The 16646-nt window shown below is 33.5% G+C and overlaps 3 protein-coding genes across 3 annotated transcripts; 2 read left to right on the top strand and 1 right to left on the bottom strand.

Moving 5' to 3' along the window:
- Positions 1–137: 137 nt before the first annotated feature.
- Positions 138–1688, top strand: LOC108843537 (uncharacterized). The gene is made up of 6 exons (XM_018616755.2): positions 138–287; positions 682–745; positions 888–986; positions 1062–1148; positions 1233–1321; positions 1419–1688. Exons 2-6 carry the CDS (start codon positions 685–687, stop codon positions 1515–1517), a joined length of 435 nt encoding a protein of 144 aa, XP_018472257.1. The 5' UTR covers positions 138–287; positions 682–684; the 3' UTR covers positions 1518–1688.
- Position 1689: 1 nt separating this feature from the next.
- On the bottom strand, positions 1690–4833 carry LOC108843536 (protein CHUP1, chloroplastic). The gene is made up of 5 exons (XM_018616754.2): positions 3539–4833; positions 3154–3467; positions 2956–3067; positions 2031–2168; positions 1690–1942 (listed from the first exon to the last, which is right to left on the bottom strand). The coding sequence occupies exons 1-5, from the start codon at positions 4658–4660 to the stop codon at positions 1811–1813; spliced, it is 1818 nt and encodes a 605-aa protein (XP_018472256.1). The 5' UTR covers positions 4661–4833; the 3' UTR covers positions 1690–1810.
- A 7493-nt stretch (positions 4834–12326) lies between these two features.
- Positions 12327–15010, top strand: LOC108841943 (phospholipase A1-IIgamma). Its single transcript, XM_018614731.2, has 4 exons — positions 12327–12721; positions 13139–13522; positions 13606–13835; positions 14414–15010. Exons 1-4 carry the CDS (start codon positions 12428–12430, stop codon positions 14808–14810), a joined length of 1305 nt encoding a protein of 434 aa, XP_018470233.1. The 5' UTR covers positions 12327–12427; the 3' UTR covers positions 14811–15010.
- Positions 15011–16646: the final 1636 nt, after the last annotated feature.

Here is a 16646-nt window from a genome sequence, read left to right as displayed (position 1 = left end):
TTCAAGTTCGGTTTATTAAAATCGCGAAGAAGCTAAACCGTTGGGTATCGAGGTAAACCGGGTGACACGTAAAAATTAATTGGAATTTAATGCCGGTCATTAGTTGTTAACCCTAGTTATGGTAAAACAAAATATTAAGGAAAAGGAGAGAAGCCCCCTATATATACTCTATATAAATTACAGCGACGATTTGTTTACATCAACGCTAATCTCTTCTTCTTCTTCTTCTTCTTCTTCCCTGATTTGAAGAAGTTTCTTGATTATCGATATCCCCTTAATCGTCCAAGGTAAATCACATGATTCTTCTGTTTTTTTCGTCGCTCTTCTCTTTGAAACTTTTAGGTTTTAGTTTGATACTCTCGAGGTGTTGTTTCGGAAACTAGGGTTTATATTATTTGCTTGCGGAGGAATTTTCCTCTAAATTTCGGGTTACGTACGATCTTAACTTGTTGATCTATGAAGGTTTTGTGCGATTGGGATTCCAAAGATGATAACTTTTCTCTTCTCAAAGTTTTAATCTTTTTAGGGTTCTTCCCCAATCAGCATAATAAAAGTTACAAACTTTTTTTTTAGGGTTTCCTTAGATTTGGGATGATCTCTCTGTTTATAAGTCACTCATAAACGTTATTGCAATTGATTGCTTGTAAAGAATCTAATTAACAACTGTATATTCCTGCTCAGATCATGGCAACATTGGCACCAGTTCATGCAACTTCGTTCAAATCCATGGAATCTCGCAAGAGGAGTAAGCCTCTCACTTCTTGTTTTCTCCTTATTACAACAATTCAATTATACTCGTGCTATCCTTTTTGGTTCTGCCCTGCTTTCATGTTCTGAGTTTTCTCACAGTGAAAACTTTTTTTTGTGTATTGATTTGTATTTTGCAGGGATTCCTTTACCGTATTTGATCAGACCCTTTAAGAGACAGCCCGTTTACGACACCTACGCACTCTACAACGATTTCATTGCCTATTCATCTCTCGAGGGTACTTCTACTACTAACTCGCTCACTCTTATATATGATTAACCCTCTCTTATTTATCTTTTTAAATTTCTTATAGATGGGTTCGACTCTGAGAGTGATGACGAAGAATCATCTGTCAAGGCTGTTAGAACCTCTCTGGAGAAAGTCGATTTATCCGAAACTGGTAACTAATTTCTTCTTTACATCTTCCTTGTTTGACAATTCAGTTTATTGTTCTCTAATGTCTTTGATGATTTTTTTTTTGCAGCATCTGCGGGTTCGCTGACTGATGAAGAATACGTGGTTGTCGACGATGTTGAAACTCCTAAAACTGAGAGAGCAGGCGCGATTCAAATGGTGTGTGTTCTTGTTTCTCATAAACGTTTCGCATGTTCTTTTTTTATTATATAAGTTTTCTTACTTACTTGCAATACTGCCTTGATTTTTTTTTCAGATGGAACTCGCAAAAGGTGTTGAAGAGTTGGACCTCGAAGATGCAAGATCCGGCAATGAAGATGCAGGATCCGACAGTGATGCTTGGGTGGTTGTGTAACTAACAAGTTTATGCTTGGGTGGGGTTTTAGGATAATGGAATCAGTTTATTTCTCTGCCTTCTTGTTTTCTGGACCAGTTGACATTTTTGTGAAGCTTTCTTTTTTTATGATCAGTACATATGACAAGATGGTTTCCGATTGAATAATTGATCCTTTGTTTTCTTCAGCAAGAGTTGAGTTTTCGTATATTCACATGATTTATATCTGTCTTTTCAAAAAAACAAATTTAATAGAGAAATTCAAGACAAATACCAATGAGGTGTGGATATAAGAGTAAGAAGCTAAGGTTGCTTCAACAAGGGGTAGATCGAAAAACAAGCTTATGTTGATGTGTTTGGCTTTGACATTGAATATGACATGATCTCGCTTTATCTCTTAGCTCTTGAAACGCCCTCATTGTCTCTGCATCAAATCCTCCTGCGAACTGAAAACACACACACAAAAACAGATTTGTGAAGAGTTTGGACAAACAAATGATGCAAGTTCGAAACAAAAAAAACCAAACAGTTTACCTGATGAACTCTGAATGCAAATCGAACCCCTTGAACAATAAGTTCTTCCTCTTCAGGGCCACCGCCTCCAATGGCTTCGAGCTCTGCAGATACTCTCTTCATATACTTCATTGCTAGTTTCACAGACGCCAATTTAATCTGAAAATCACATTTGTAAACGCTAGACATTTAATACAAACAAACTTCCATATCTTTACCATTTACCAAGTTTAACTAATTTAAGTAGCAGATATCTAGTTTTGAACACACTAACAAAGGTCATGGGAGAATCTGATTCCATTCTCTATTGCTCTGTGTATCTATTCCTACTATAATGCAATGCACAGTCTTCTTCCTCTGTTGCATTTATTTTTGTATAATAAAACTCAATGAATCCCTTTTTTTTTTCTGAACAACTAAAACTCAATGAATCCCAAAAGGCAAAAAATAAAGGAAGCAGACAAGAAGGAAATCTTGAAATTCACAGGCGTGCACATAGGAAAACTCCAAAATACATTAAAGCAAAGCACTATATTCAAGTTTTACCTTTGTCCAATACGTGAATTTAACTTGTCATGTAGTAGTACATAATACTTTCACCATGTAAACACGCAAAACAAAAAAAAAAAGAAAAACACAATAACAGAGTGAAGACCAGTATATCAAACCAATCTTCTTACATTGTCCTGCCTGTGACAGCTACAATTCACTTTAATCAGAAAAAAGGGGGACCATGAAAATTGTTGTTCTTGTTGTTTCTATTATCTTCTTCACTCATCACACTACTCTCCAATCAAAGTGCAATAAAATAGCTAATGACAGGAAGCAAGTAGTGACCACAAGTAACTAGAGACCAATTTACCACAGAGAAATCATTCTATTACCGACTTGTAATCAGACAAGCAAGAAAAAAAACAAGCGTTTAGAGTAGAAGTGTGTTGCTGACCTGACTAGTAATGCCTGTTTCGAGCATCCAATCAACCGGAATCTGGAAACTCTTGAACTTTGAGGCTGCTGATTCTTTCATCCTCGACAGACTATAAACACCATGCTCTAACCTTTAAAACCCCCCCACAAAAAAACATCTGATTACTTCTCTTGAATTTTGAACAACGAATCGAAAAAAAATATATTTTATTTTTACTTTTCGAAAAGAGCTTGCATTTTCTTAAGAGCAGAGCCTGAGGGTTGACGAGGGTCTTCCCGGAAACGAGAAGCTTCCGTTATGAGTTTCTTCAGATCGAAATAACAAAACGCTGCTTCACGTAAAGCGTCTGCTTTTTGCTCCGGCCATTCGAAGTGTTTCAGCACTGCTCTCTCGTCGACCAGGTACGAGAGCTCGTCGTCGAGCCATTTGACGAAAGGGACCACGTCTTCTATGTCGGAAAACGCCGCGTTTTCGACTTCCTTTATCAAGAACCTTATGAAGTCTCCTTGCGTTTCCACGTCGGTTTTTATCTGCAATGTTCGGTTTACACTTTAAATCAAACCGAAATTAATTGAGCGGACCGGATTAGGAGAATCCTTACCGCTAGTAGATAAACCGATCGGTTTTCGATTTCTCCGATCATGTCTCTGGCGTTCGAGCTAGCGAGTACCGGCTCCGCGGCGCCGGTGGAATCTCTTCTCGAGCTTGTGGAGTCTCTTCGCATCAACGAGTGATAAAACTCCACTACTTCGGGAACTCTTCTTACTTTCGCCGACGCTATGTTTAAACTCTTCGGCGGTGGCGGTGGTGGAGGCGGAGGTGTGGCTTTGGAGACAGACGGAGGAGGAGGTGGTGGCGGTTTAATAAATGCCGGCGGAGGCGGAGGAGGTGGTGGAGGAGGTGGATTGGTTCTCCGCGGTGGCGGATTATCTGAGCCGTTGGATGAAAAAGACCGTTTAGGCGGGGGTTTGGGGACTCTAGGAACCCTAGATCTAACGGCTGAGAGAGATGACTCAGTGATGAGCTCCTCAGTGTTGTTACTCATGGAATGGTTCTCGATCTCGTCTCTCTTGTCGCTGCTCTCCTCTTGGTCCGGTATCGTGTCGGGTACGTTCTTCATTGACCCGACCCGTTTCAAGCTCCTGATTAAACTCGATTTCGCCGACGCGTCCATTAAACCCTGAAACCTCTGAGAAACCGATAGCGCGTGGTCTTCACTCGTGACGAGTTTCCGAAGCTCCGCCTCCATCTCCTTCTCCCTCCTCTCGCTCTTTTCAACCTCTCGCCGTAGTCTCTCGTTCTCCTCCGCTAATCTCGCCGTCTCTCTCCTCGAATCCTCGAGCTCGCCGTTCTTCTCCGCGATCTGGGACTCGAGCAGCGGGATGACGGAAACGGATTCTCTGAGGAGCTTGAGCTCAAGGACTTCAGTCTTCAGCAGAGCTTCTCTCTCGCGGAGGTTCTCCACCTGACGGCGGAGCTCCGAAACGACTGCATTTTGGTCGGACCGGGAAGAGGCGTTGTGTACTTGAGCGGAAGAGCGTGGGAAGTAAACGCCGAAGGAGCGGGTGAAACCTTGTTTCTGATTAGAACCGGGATTCGACGGTTTACCAGCTGAACCGGAAGGCGGTTTAAGCGGGGGAGGAGGCGGAGGTGGTATGTCTTTCGGTTTAGTTGAAGGAGACTTGTGAAAACCCATGGTTACACGGACCTTACCAGCCACCATTGATGATGATGATGAGGAGAAATAAAAAAAAGTGAGGATTCAAATGCGTTTGATTTTCAAAATGTTCTCGAGAAGATTTGCATGAAAATTAAAAGCATGTCGTTGTCCGTGCAGTTCTAGAGAGAGATAGAGAGAGGGAGTGATAGTGATGACTGATGATTTAAAGTTTGGGCCTTTAGCTTAAGAAGGAGAAAAAGGTTAGAAGAATTAAAAATAAAGTTTTTGTAATGTTTTGTTTTATAAATAAACTATGCTTTACCTTTTTCGACCGTTGGAAGAATAATGTACATTTAGCATATGAAATGAAACTATGCTTTTTATTTATTTTTAGTGCTACACGTAAAACGAGGAACGTTCTCTGTTCATCTTACATTCAAAAATTGAAAAAGAAGTAGAGAAGTGAAATTGTCCAAAAAAAAAAAAAAAATAGAGAAGTGAAGAACCCTTCAAGGCGTTTGGTTTGTGCCTCGGATCTTTTCTTCATTTACCTTTGTCTTATGAGTTATGACTTATGACCATTTCAATTTTCATCGGCACTGAGAATAGGAATGAGCAAATTACATAGATCCAAAACCGACTCAAATTTAGAGGTTGCTAAATTCGAATGGATCATAAACTATATCTGAAGAACTGATATCAATTTCGATTTGAACCAATAACCAATAATTGAATGAATATCCGAATGTCTAAAATATAAAATCATATCTAAAAATATTATTATTATAACATTTGTAATAATATCAATATCAAAAGATTAATTATAATTTTAAATCATGGTTATTTTAAGTTTTTTTGAATATTTCATATAAAATTGGATGATTTGAAGACAAAATGCTCAAATCAAACTGATTTTCGTAACCAAATTGTATTTATGAGTATTTATGGATAAAAGTAACTGGATAATAATATAATTGAATTACAATGTAAATAATATATATTATTGATTATTTTGAGTATACTGAAGTAGTTTAAGTGTAAAATGCCTAAATCAAATTGTATTTGTTATTATGTTGGGATAAAAGATAGTTGATCTGATTCGTATTCAAGATAGTTAATCCAAATTGTATTCATATTCTACGGGTATTTGATTAAAATCAGGTCTCAGATAACATATATGTATTCCATTTTAATACGGATGGAACTGAATCATCTCCAATCTAAATAAATAAAAACATGAATGGGTTTTATACATCTAACAACAAAATACTTTAGAGTCTGAATCCAAAAAGATATTCGACGGATCATGGCCTAGTAGTGGCATAATAGATACAGATCAAAATGGATATAAAAAGCTCATGATGGCAAGATTATAAAACAAAATATAAAGTTTCCTACTTTTATTATAATTCTAGGTTGTATTACTCCAAAAATAAATGTTTCAAAGTATCTCCAATGTAATTTTTTTTTTCAAATGGAGTAACTCTATAACAAAATTGAATTTTATTCCAATCTAACTCTATTTTAGAGTAAAAATGGTGTAACAATTTTTTTTATTATATTTATAGAATCAATTTACTTTTTAGTATGAAGTAGAAAATAGAATGGAATTGGAATAAATTTGACTATAAACTCTATTTTAAATAAAAATAAAGTGGGTTGGGATGATCTAAGAACGAGACTAGGGGAGGAAGCAGAGAGAAACATGTGGGGTTAGATGACCCCAGTAAAATTTGGGGAAAAAAATTTTGGGTGTATTTTTTTCTAAAATTCTATAATATTTAGTTCTGGTATTTGATTCCATTAATCTATGTAAAAAAATTCTGTCCTACTAATTTTTTTTAAAAAAGAAAAAAATTGTTATAATAACATATATATATATATATATATATTAAATCTAAATATTGAATTTATATATTATGACCCCGATCAAAAATATTTATAGCTCCGCCACTGAACGAGATAGTAGAAATTTAGAACATTTAGGGTGACAGAGAAAACCGAAGATAATTACAAAAAATAAGAGTTGGTAAACTAACAACATTATGACACTAAATATTAATGTAAAATAGACTTTTTATAAAAACCTGGACGTTGGTAAAAACAAAAACGGAAAAAGGAAATAAGAGTCTTGTTCCCAGCATTACATTACAAGTAAATAGTTTCACATTGCTTAGATTTGATTTGTGTTGTGTTGGAGAGACTTATAATATTTGAGTTATCCGCAAAAAAAAGTGAAACCATCTTTTTATTATTCAAAAAGAAAAACGTAGACCCATAAGCAATTAACAATATCAACATTATATATGGTCGATTTATTTCCCTGTTTTTGTATTTTGATCAAACACATTAAAAATCCTTCTCCCGAATTTGACAACTTCGAATATTGTACACAAGCAGAAATTGACCGTGTGCAGCTAGATAATTGTATGTCTAATGTGAATAATCAACAGAATTTTGTAAGCGTATGTTCTAAGTTTTTTAGACACTGATTAGATTGATTTATTGAGAAAAGCTTAGCTAACTTTGAAAGGGAAAGGGCTGGTAATTAATGTGACTATGTGAGCAGCAGTGAAGAAGGGGAAAGAACAGAGAATTGAAAAGAATGTCACATAACTTGTGGGGGATGACATATCTATATAGATGTTCATGTGTCTATATGTATCTGTTCAATTAAATAAACCCCATAAACAATAAAAATTTGATGGTGGTCCTTTCACAAAAATCAGCATCTTGTCTTTTCTACATTGCTGTAACATACAAAATACACACATACTTGTACACATTCACCCATGTGTGTGCACATACCCAACTGCATCTTATGTATGAAGTTTGAATTTCTGGTTATGATTGATCACGTTGCACAAAAAAAAAAGAACATGACTGATCGCTTGCCGTGTTTTTATGTTTAAGCTTTTAACATTCCATTGATAGGGTTTAATTTGGAAAAGAAGAAAATGTAGTTTACGTTATAGTATATTATCTTTTAAAAATATGATTTCTCAGCATTAAAGACGGCTAATTTGGTTTGAAGTTAGTGATGCTGACTTGTGTACTCACAAAAATGTAATTAGACATATTAACAGAACTGTTCCTTTTTTGAGTATTGCATCTTTGTTTCTCAAAGGTGGGATCTATTGTATTGTTGGTTAGGTCATGGAACTTTGTATGTGTGAATTTATGAATAGGATTTGTGTTGGGACACTTCGCCATATTTGAGATGGTAAAAGGAGCTTTCTCTTCTCACATGCTTTTGTTTCTTCCTCTAAGCAACAAATAATAGAACGGCATCCATATCTATCTCTTCTCCATCACTCATTAATGTACCAACCCCAACCCTAATTAATCTAATAGCGAATCTTTTAGAGAAATTGCCAAAAATACCATTTTCATAGTACCACTTTTCATGTTTACACTAACCACTTTTACCACTACTTTTAATGAAGGGTTTAGATTTGAACGTTTATGATTTAGGGTTTAGATTTTATGTTTTAGGGTTTAGGTTTGATGTTTTAGGGTTTAGGGTATAAAGTTTAGGGTTTAGAGTTGAGGATTTAGGGTTTATAGTTGAGGTTTCAGGGTTTAGGGTTTAGGATATTGAATTTGGGGTATATAGTTTAGGGTTTAGGGTTTAGAGTTGAAGATTTAGGGTTTAGGGTTTAGAATTGGGGGTTTAGGATTTAGAATTTTGGATTAAAATTTTGAAAAGCATATAAAAACAAAGATATAAGAATCTTTAACATTTTAATAAATAAGGTATTTTTGAAAATGTGTACTTAGTGTTGGTAAAAATGAATAATGGTACCTTCAAAGTGGTATTTTTGAAAATTCCCCAATCTTTTAACCCTTTTTCAGTTAGCATTAGAAAAGTGTATATATATCGTGATCGTAGTGTAGTGAAATGATAATAATAATTTGCATAAATCTATTTTACCAGATAATAGATTGAAGAAGAACTATATCGACAACTATTCATGTTTGGTTTACCAAAAAAAAAACTATTCATGTTAGCCGGTCTATGAGTATTTTGTTATAATATGTGTAAACTATAGAACTAATAAATCAATGATCATGCTGATTAATGAGTGCAAACTGTTTGTTTAACACAGGAAAATGTTTATCAGCTTGCACTTTCAAAATGATCCAGTTTCTTCTATATGTGACAGTTTCTGGGAAAATAATGAAATAGGCCTCGTAAAGCGATGTATTCGAGTTATGACCATCTTCTCACCAACATGTTACAGTACTTCAAACATTATACTGCAAGTCTGCAATTACTCATTTAGCAAAAAAAAAAAAGTCTGCAATTACTCAGTAATGTACGCTTGGCTTTTGTGCATGTGTACAAGCGTATGGTTATATCCATATTCATATATAATATGTGATGTACCGCTCATAAATCTATCAAATTCACTGTACACTGTCACGTTCAATGCTTAAATGTTAAATCATTGTAAATGTTAAAGTTAAATCATTGTAACTTTGTGTGGGAGGAGACAAAAACGATAGAAGTGTGAATATGAGAAATATTCATGGTTTTTTTGAACGCTTGGTCTTTTGTAACTTCAAAGCCTATTTCAAAAGGTACATCTTCATGGTTTTTTTTTTAAGGCTGATTCATTATTATATTACAATTATGATATGAGAAATATTATACAGACGATTCAACAACCGACAATACTACCTGCCTTATGAGATCTACGCCTAACTGCATCACATGAGCCGTCCTATGAAGATCCACGTCTGACCAGGTTAACTTGCACAATGTTGTAGATCTCTTGTAAACCTTTCCACCGTTCTTTCCGGGACTTGAAACCTGAATTTATCTGTAAGAAATTGCATAGCCTGAAGTTTGAACCCAGACCTGGGTGTAGAAACCTTTAAACCTTAACCACTATAGTGTTTCCATATCATCTTCATGGTTTAGTTTCGATATAATATTATTATATCTATAGGTATTCAATAATTATATTTTCTGTAGACCTTTCTAAAAGAATAAAGCGTGAATTATTTATAAATTATAACAGCGACGTAAATACTAATAAAACTATAATCTTCAGATTAATAATACTGATCTTTTTAGTTATAAAATAACCAATATACGAGATGATATATATGACAAAAAGAAGGAACAAAGAAAGGATAACCCAAAGTTCCGAACAATAGCATTTAGGAAAAAGCATAGAATCAAGTTGGGAGATGGGTTACATATGAGTTGGTGAGGCCGTCATGACTTGGTGTTAGCCAACTCTTCAAAGCAAGTCGTATATTTCCTTCTTTCATTTTGCTTCAAAGCAATTCTCTACTCTTCGTCATATCATATCCCCTTTACTTGTAATTCTAGCCCACTCTTTATTTTTTTCTGAAAGAAATGTTAAATTATTCAACCAAAAAATCATTTTTACATGCAGTGCCGTGCGAGAACATTGAGAGGCCTAAGACAATTTTTTAAAGAAAATAAATTTTACAGTTAAAAATTTATTTATAAGTTATATTTAAATGGTATAATTTTTAACAAATAGATAAAATCTAGATGCTAAAAACAATTCTTACAAAATATTTTCTTCAAACAGAATTTTTTATGGATTAAAAACATATATAAATCATAGAAGAAATAATGTGGTATACAAACAAAGATTGAATGCAGCTCATAAATACACTATTTAAACCTTTTTTTGGGCCACATAACACTATTTAAACTATTAGTACTTCAGATAATATAATAAATTTAATTAGAAAAATACTCTATGCAAAACTGAGCTTGAGGGTTGAACACACGTTGACACACCACTACCAAAGAATATTAACCATTGCGCTATGAAAGAGCTAGTGAAACCGGGGCCCTAAAATATTATATTCTTTGGGGGCTTGAGGCAAATGCCTTTTCAATTTTATTGTTGTAAGCACGGCTCTGTTTACATGTAGCACTGTTTTTTTGTTTTTGCTGAGATAAATATTTCTTGATTAACTCCATTTGTTTCTAACCATCTCGACAAGCCCCTGCCATAGGCATGTCCCTGCATTCCTTTGAATATCGCCATCCGGTTGCTACTTGTTAGAGTTTAATGGTTTAAACAATATTAATAGTTGTGACAAATTGTTCAACTAAAAAAAAATTATAAAAGATTTACGAATATAGCAGAAGACGTACTTCATTTCAAATTTCAACCTACTTTTCTTTATGACGTTTTTTTAAAAAAACTTTTGTTTTACGAAATATTGCATCAAGGAACCACTAGTGGGCTAAACATGGATGTAACTTGTAAGACTAATCCAAACCAGTTAAACCTCTATCGAAGTACCTTTGTGAAACGAAGGATTGGGGTTTTGAACGTTCTAATCATTTGAACAAAACACCATAACAATTTATGTGAACGTGTATCGGACGTACACCTCTAAAACTTCGTTAGAAGAATAAGATATACATATATATATACCAATAGATAATTATGATCTACTGAGTTCAGAAAAAAAGAGATAATTATGATCCGAAATCATCTAATTTATGTGTGTTTTAGTTTTTTTTACTAAATGAGTGATTTTAGTTGTTAGCATACATATGACATGACCGTCAAATTCGGAACCATACGTTGCTCTATATTATTATTGCATCTAAGGAACCACTAGTGGGCTAAACATGGATGTAAGACTAATCCAAACCACGTAAACCCCTATCGAAGTATCTTTGTGAAACGAAGCATTGGGGTTTTGAGCGTTCTAATCATTCGAACAAAACACCATAACAATTTATGTGAACTGTATCGGACGTACACCCCTAAAATTTCGTTAGAAGAATAAGATAAATCTAATATATATATACCAATAGATAATTATGATCAATAGATAAATAGATCAAGAGATAAATATATATATATATTTACCAATAAATAATTATGATCTGAAATCGTTACCATCTCAAGTTTGAATAATAAAATAGCCGTTAGTGTAAAAAAAAAAAACTGAAATCATCTAATTTATGTGTGTTTTAGTTTTTTTACTAAATATGTGATTTTAGTTGTTAGCATACATATGACATGACCGTCAAATTTGGAACCATACGTTGCTCTTTATCGACTATATTATTATATGTAGTTAGAAATAAGATTAAATTATTTGTATGAAATTTGTTTCATACCAATTTTGAATATTTTCTACTTTTATTAAACGAATATATGATCTTATTCAAGTAAAGGTGATAATCAAACGACCTATTAAAAGCATATAATATGTTAAGATAGCGTGCTCTACGTTTACAAGCAATTGACAATTAGTAATACCAGTGCAATACTACTGAATTACCGATGCTTTCACGTAATATGATCCAAAATCATTATCCAAATACGTATACATTTTCAATACAGGAATAACCAATTTTTTTTGTAAGAAAAAGTCAATTGTTTGGTAAGGTTCGGTACAATTTCAGTTTCAGTTTAGTACAAATAATGCATATTCTCAATTCGGGTAATTTTGACACCAAAGCAACCCCATCAGTTCTTGGTTGTGAACCGAGTCAAACTGAAATTCAATAGTCCTCTTTATATTCTTTCCTCTTTTGTTTTGTTAGCTATTCCTTTGCTTAAACGTTAAAAGAACTTCTTCTTGGATTAGTTAAGAAACTCTTTTTGTCTATTAAAGAAATATATTATATTAGATAGTCTCGATCAAGAACGATACTTCCCCTGCAACACGCATCAACTACGCTAACCATTATTTATATCAACCAAACCATACTTTATCTCCAAAGTTTCCAACATTATATAGCTCTTCTCTGATCCAAATAGTTTCTCTGAGCCTAAACTAGAAAAATTAAAATTAAATATCTAGAGTATTATGGACGAAGAAGACAAGAGTGTGACGAGATGTTTCAGCTTCACGAGAATTACAAAGAAGAAGAAGAAAGAGGAGGAGAAAGTAATAGTGTCTAGAGAAATCGCAAAGAGATGGAGAGATCTGAGCGGTCAAAACCATTGGAAAGGGTTGTTACAGCCGTTGGATCAGGATCTCCGGCAATATATTATACATTACGGCGAGATGGCTCAGGCTGGTTATGATACTTTCAACATAAACACCGAATCTAAATACGCCGGTGCTAGCATTTACTCGAGAAAAGACTTCTTCGCCAAGGTAACATCTCATTTTTATAAAATGTTATAATTACTAAGCTATATAGAACTATATATGAAACGTGAAATTCTTGTTTGTTTCCTCCTTTCAATTTCATCATTCAGTATGGTCTTTTCTATTCATCATACCTTTGTGGGATCGATTTATGTTTGTTAAAATGAATCATGTTAACTTATGTCACATCATGAAATGAAGAAAATCATAAGAGGAGTAGAATAAAAGAATCGTTGATCTATATAATTTGACTATAATTCCTTTATAATGACCGATGTTTTTCTTTAAAAAATAATGATCACATACTATTTGAAGTTTCACTAATAGAAGCAAGATAATACTTTATTTGAAAAGGGAGAAGGTGTGTTCTTGTAAAGCAAGAAACCTAATACAAACTTTTTTCTCATTTTGAAACACGTACAGGTTGGTTTAGAGAAAGCGCATCCGTATACAAAGTACAAAGTGACTCAGTTTCTATACGCGACATCAGAGATCCACGTGCCTGAGGCATTTCTATTGTTCCCAATGTCACGTGAGGGATGGTCGAAGGAATCAAATTGGATGGGTTACGTGGCCGTAACAGACGACCAAGGCACGGAAATTCTTGGTCGGAGAGATATAGTCATCGCATGGAGAGGTTCAGTGCAACCACTTGAATGGGTCAGTGACTTTGAGTTCGGTTTAGTGAATGCCAAAAAAATCTTCGGTGAGAAACATGATCAAGTACAAATTCATCAAGGTTGGTACTCAATCTACATGTCTGAGGACGAACGATCACATTTTAATAAGGTCAATGCTCGTGACCAGGTAACGTATAGCTTTTTTAAACGATGATTTTACCCTTTTGGTATTTTGAGAAAATTTCTTGAGATTAAATTTTTGAAAAAAAGGTATTGCGAGAGCTTGAGAGATTGTTGGAGAAGTATAAGGACGAAGAGGTTAGTATAAGCATTTGTGGTCATAGTCTTGGAGCTGCGCTCGCAACTCTTAATGCTACGGATATAGTGGTTAATGGATATAACCGACCAAAGAGCCGTCCACGTAAATCTTGTCCCGTTACAGCCTTTGTCTTTGCTAGTCCTCGTGTTGGAAATTCTGAATACAAGAAACTCTTCTCCGGGTACGTCTGTCCAATCTATCCACATTTACAACATAACTGTCATAGAATTTTAACACAAAATACCCATTTTGATAAGTCAAAATTAGATTACGAATGAGTGGTATTTAGAAAAAGTTCAACAACATGTAAAACATATGAATTCAAAATCAGTTAGTTAATACAAGCTATGGAAATGATAATTAACTATTCATAAGTTAATTTCTAGGTAGGATGTCAAAAAAAATAAAGCTAATTTATAGGTATATAAAAATCTTACAAAACAGGATATTCGTATTAGAATGGATAGTTTTTCGCTGGCAAAAAAATGGATAGTTTTTCAAAAAAAACATCCATGTTTTATCTGAATATTGTGAACATCTAGAACTTAAATTTCTGTTAAAAAGTTGTATGCACATGGAGTCATCCTTACTTTTACAAAAACACTAAACAAAGACGTGAAGTCCAGTAAAAGTGCAGTATATCGTCTTAGTGTCTATTTTTTTTGCTAAAATCTTAAGTGTCTTCTTACATGGTTGTACATTTTGTTTAAATGAATAAAGTGTGACTTATAATCAATCTGTGTAATCAAACCAAAACAGATTAGAAGATGTCCGAGTGTTGCGGGTAAGGAATCTACCGGACGTAGTTCCGATCTATCCACCCTTAGGTTACGCTGAAGTCGGAGACGAGTTGCCAATAGACACAAGAAAGTCACAATATATGAAAACTCCAGGAAATTTTGCGACGTTTCACTGCCTGGAATCTTACTTGCACGGCGTTGCGGGGACTCAAGGGACGAGCAGCGCTGACTTATTTAGACTCGATGTGAAAAGAGCCATTGGACTTGTCAACAAATCAGTCGACGGGTTAAAAGATGAATATATGGTCCCAGGACATTGGAGGGTTTTAAAAAACAAAGGTATGGTCCAACAAGACGATGGGTCTTGGATTTTATGGGACCATGAGATTGATGATAATGAAGATTTTGACTTCTGATTTTTTTTCAAAAAATGTTTTTCTGTTTTTTTGCTTTTTGGATGTTGATGTTTGGAGATAGACCGTATATTTTCATCTGTTCAACGTTGTATTTTTTTTTTACGACTTCGGATGTATCATCGCTCTGAAGATGATTCTCTAATTTTATAATGTTGTATCATTGCAAATTATTTATATGGTTATGGACTACGATTTTTGTATATCACTTTGCAAAACTATAAGTATATATCCATGGGAAGAAATATCTACCGAACAGTCAGAAATCCTTTTGTTCTTTTAATGAGAAATAGGTGATAAACCGCGTTCTACGCGGAGTGAGTAGATTTTTATGGATGATCAAATTGAATTAATATAAATTATAAATGTAAAATTCACTAAAAAATAAACTGATCTTCGATTTTATTTTTAAACTTGTGTATTAGTTTTGAAATTTTACTTGGAACATATATCATGAAAGTGAATCAATAAGACTAAGCGGACACTAATAAAAAAATTATCATTTAAAGATAACAAAAAGATAGATATATAATATAAAATTGTTATCATTAAAAATTATAAATAAAAGATAAAACGAAACATAAGAAATAATAAAACCATGCTGAAAAATATAACAAAACATAAAATGACTAAAAATTGCTAAAAACTGTTGTGAATAGTGCCATTAGAACCCTTCATTTGCAATCCTATTACGAGGAATCCAAAAATCATATTATCAAAAAATTTAAAACATCATTTAACAAAATCTGTTAACAAAATGTATTACCTCAGTCTGAAATCGTCGATTTTTGAAACATCATTGGACTCAAAGACAATTTTTCGAAAAATCATTAATGTTAGTAATATTCTTCAATCGACCTTATTATAAAAAATTAACAAAATGTACATATTAAATCAGCTATAACATATTTTTCAATTAAAAAAATAAAATAAATGATCTGCACGCCAAGGGTGAATCGGTGTGTGTTCATGCCTTCATGGAATGGGGTATATGTACGTATTTGGCTGATTATGTCAATCAGAGAAAAATTGAAATCACCCTAATTATGTCTAAATCCTGACTAATTACAATCACGCAATTTACGGTTGAAGATAATTTAAAACTTGCCGTGACACAGATTATAAAATCACAAAGAATCTCTAAAAAAAATAAAAGGTTAATTAAGCTTTTCGCATTGTTTCATTAACACTCACTCATCATGTTCTCCGGGTTAAAAAAATTATATGGTTTAGTAGGTTGAAAAAACAATTTTTTTTCTTAGTAAGTTTGTTTAAAACAAATATTTCTTTACCTTGAGAAACAAACGATGTATCAGAAACTATAGTTTTAAATAAACAATGTATGAGAAATATAATTTACGCAAAATGTGATTGTATCTTTGACTGATTTGATGTTTTGATCAAATCACCATTCGAAATGGAGTGTATTTAATTATGATTGAGAATCTATTTACTAATTTATGGTGATGAGAATCAAAATTTACGGCTGACTGAAACTATTCTGTAATTTAGGAAACAATACAATACATTCGGCAATGTACTAATCTCATTAATTATGCATTTCGATATGGATACACAGAAGTTATGTGAATGATTACATTGTTTTAATACATTCTTTTTTATATATATTTGAAATACATTTTACGTTTAGTAGATAGATATCTAATCTCAATTTATACGAAACACTATAATACAACATAATACTTTTTTTTTCTTCGGTCCTATTATGAATTTTAAAAAAAAACTAATCAAAGCATCAATTTCATATAACAACTGAAGTTATATGATTATTATGTACCTAATAAAATACAGATATTTTTGTATACGATGTATCAAAAA

This window comes from Raphanus sativus, chromosome 2 (genome assembly GCF_000801105.2).
Source record: "Raphanus sativus cultivar WK10039 chromosome 2, ASM80110v3, whole genome shotgun sequence".
In the NCBI taxonomy this organism is placed as follows: domain Eukaryota; kingdom Viridiplantae; phylum Streptophyta; class Magnoliopsida; order Brassicales; family Brassicaceae; genus Raphanus; species Raphanus sativus.
Note: the sequence above shows the minus strand (reverse complement) of the source record. Positions and strands in the feature narration are given on the sequence as shown.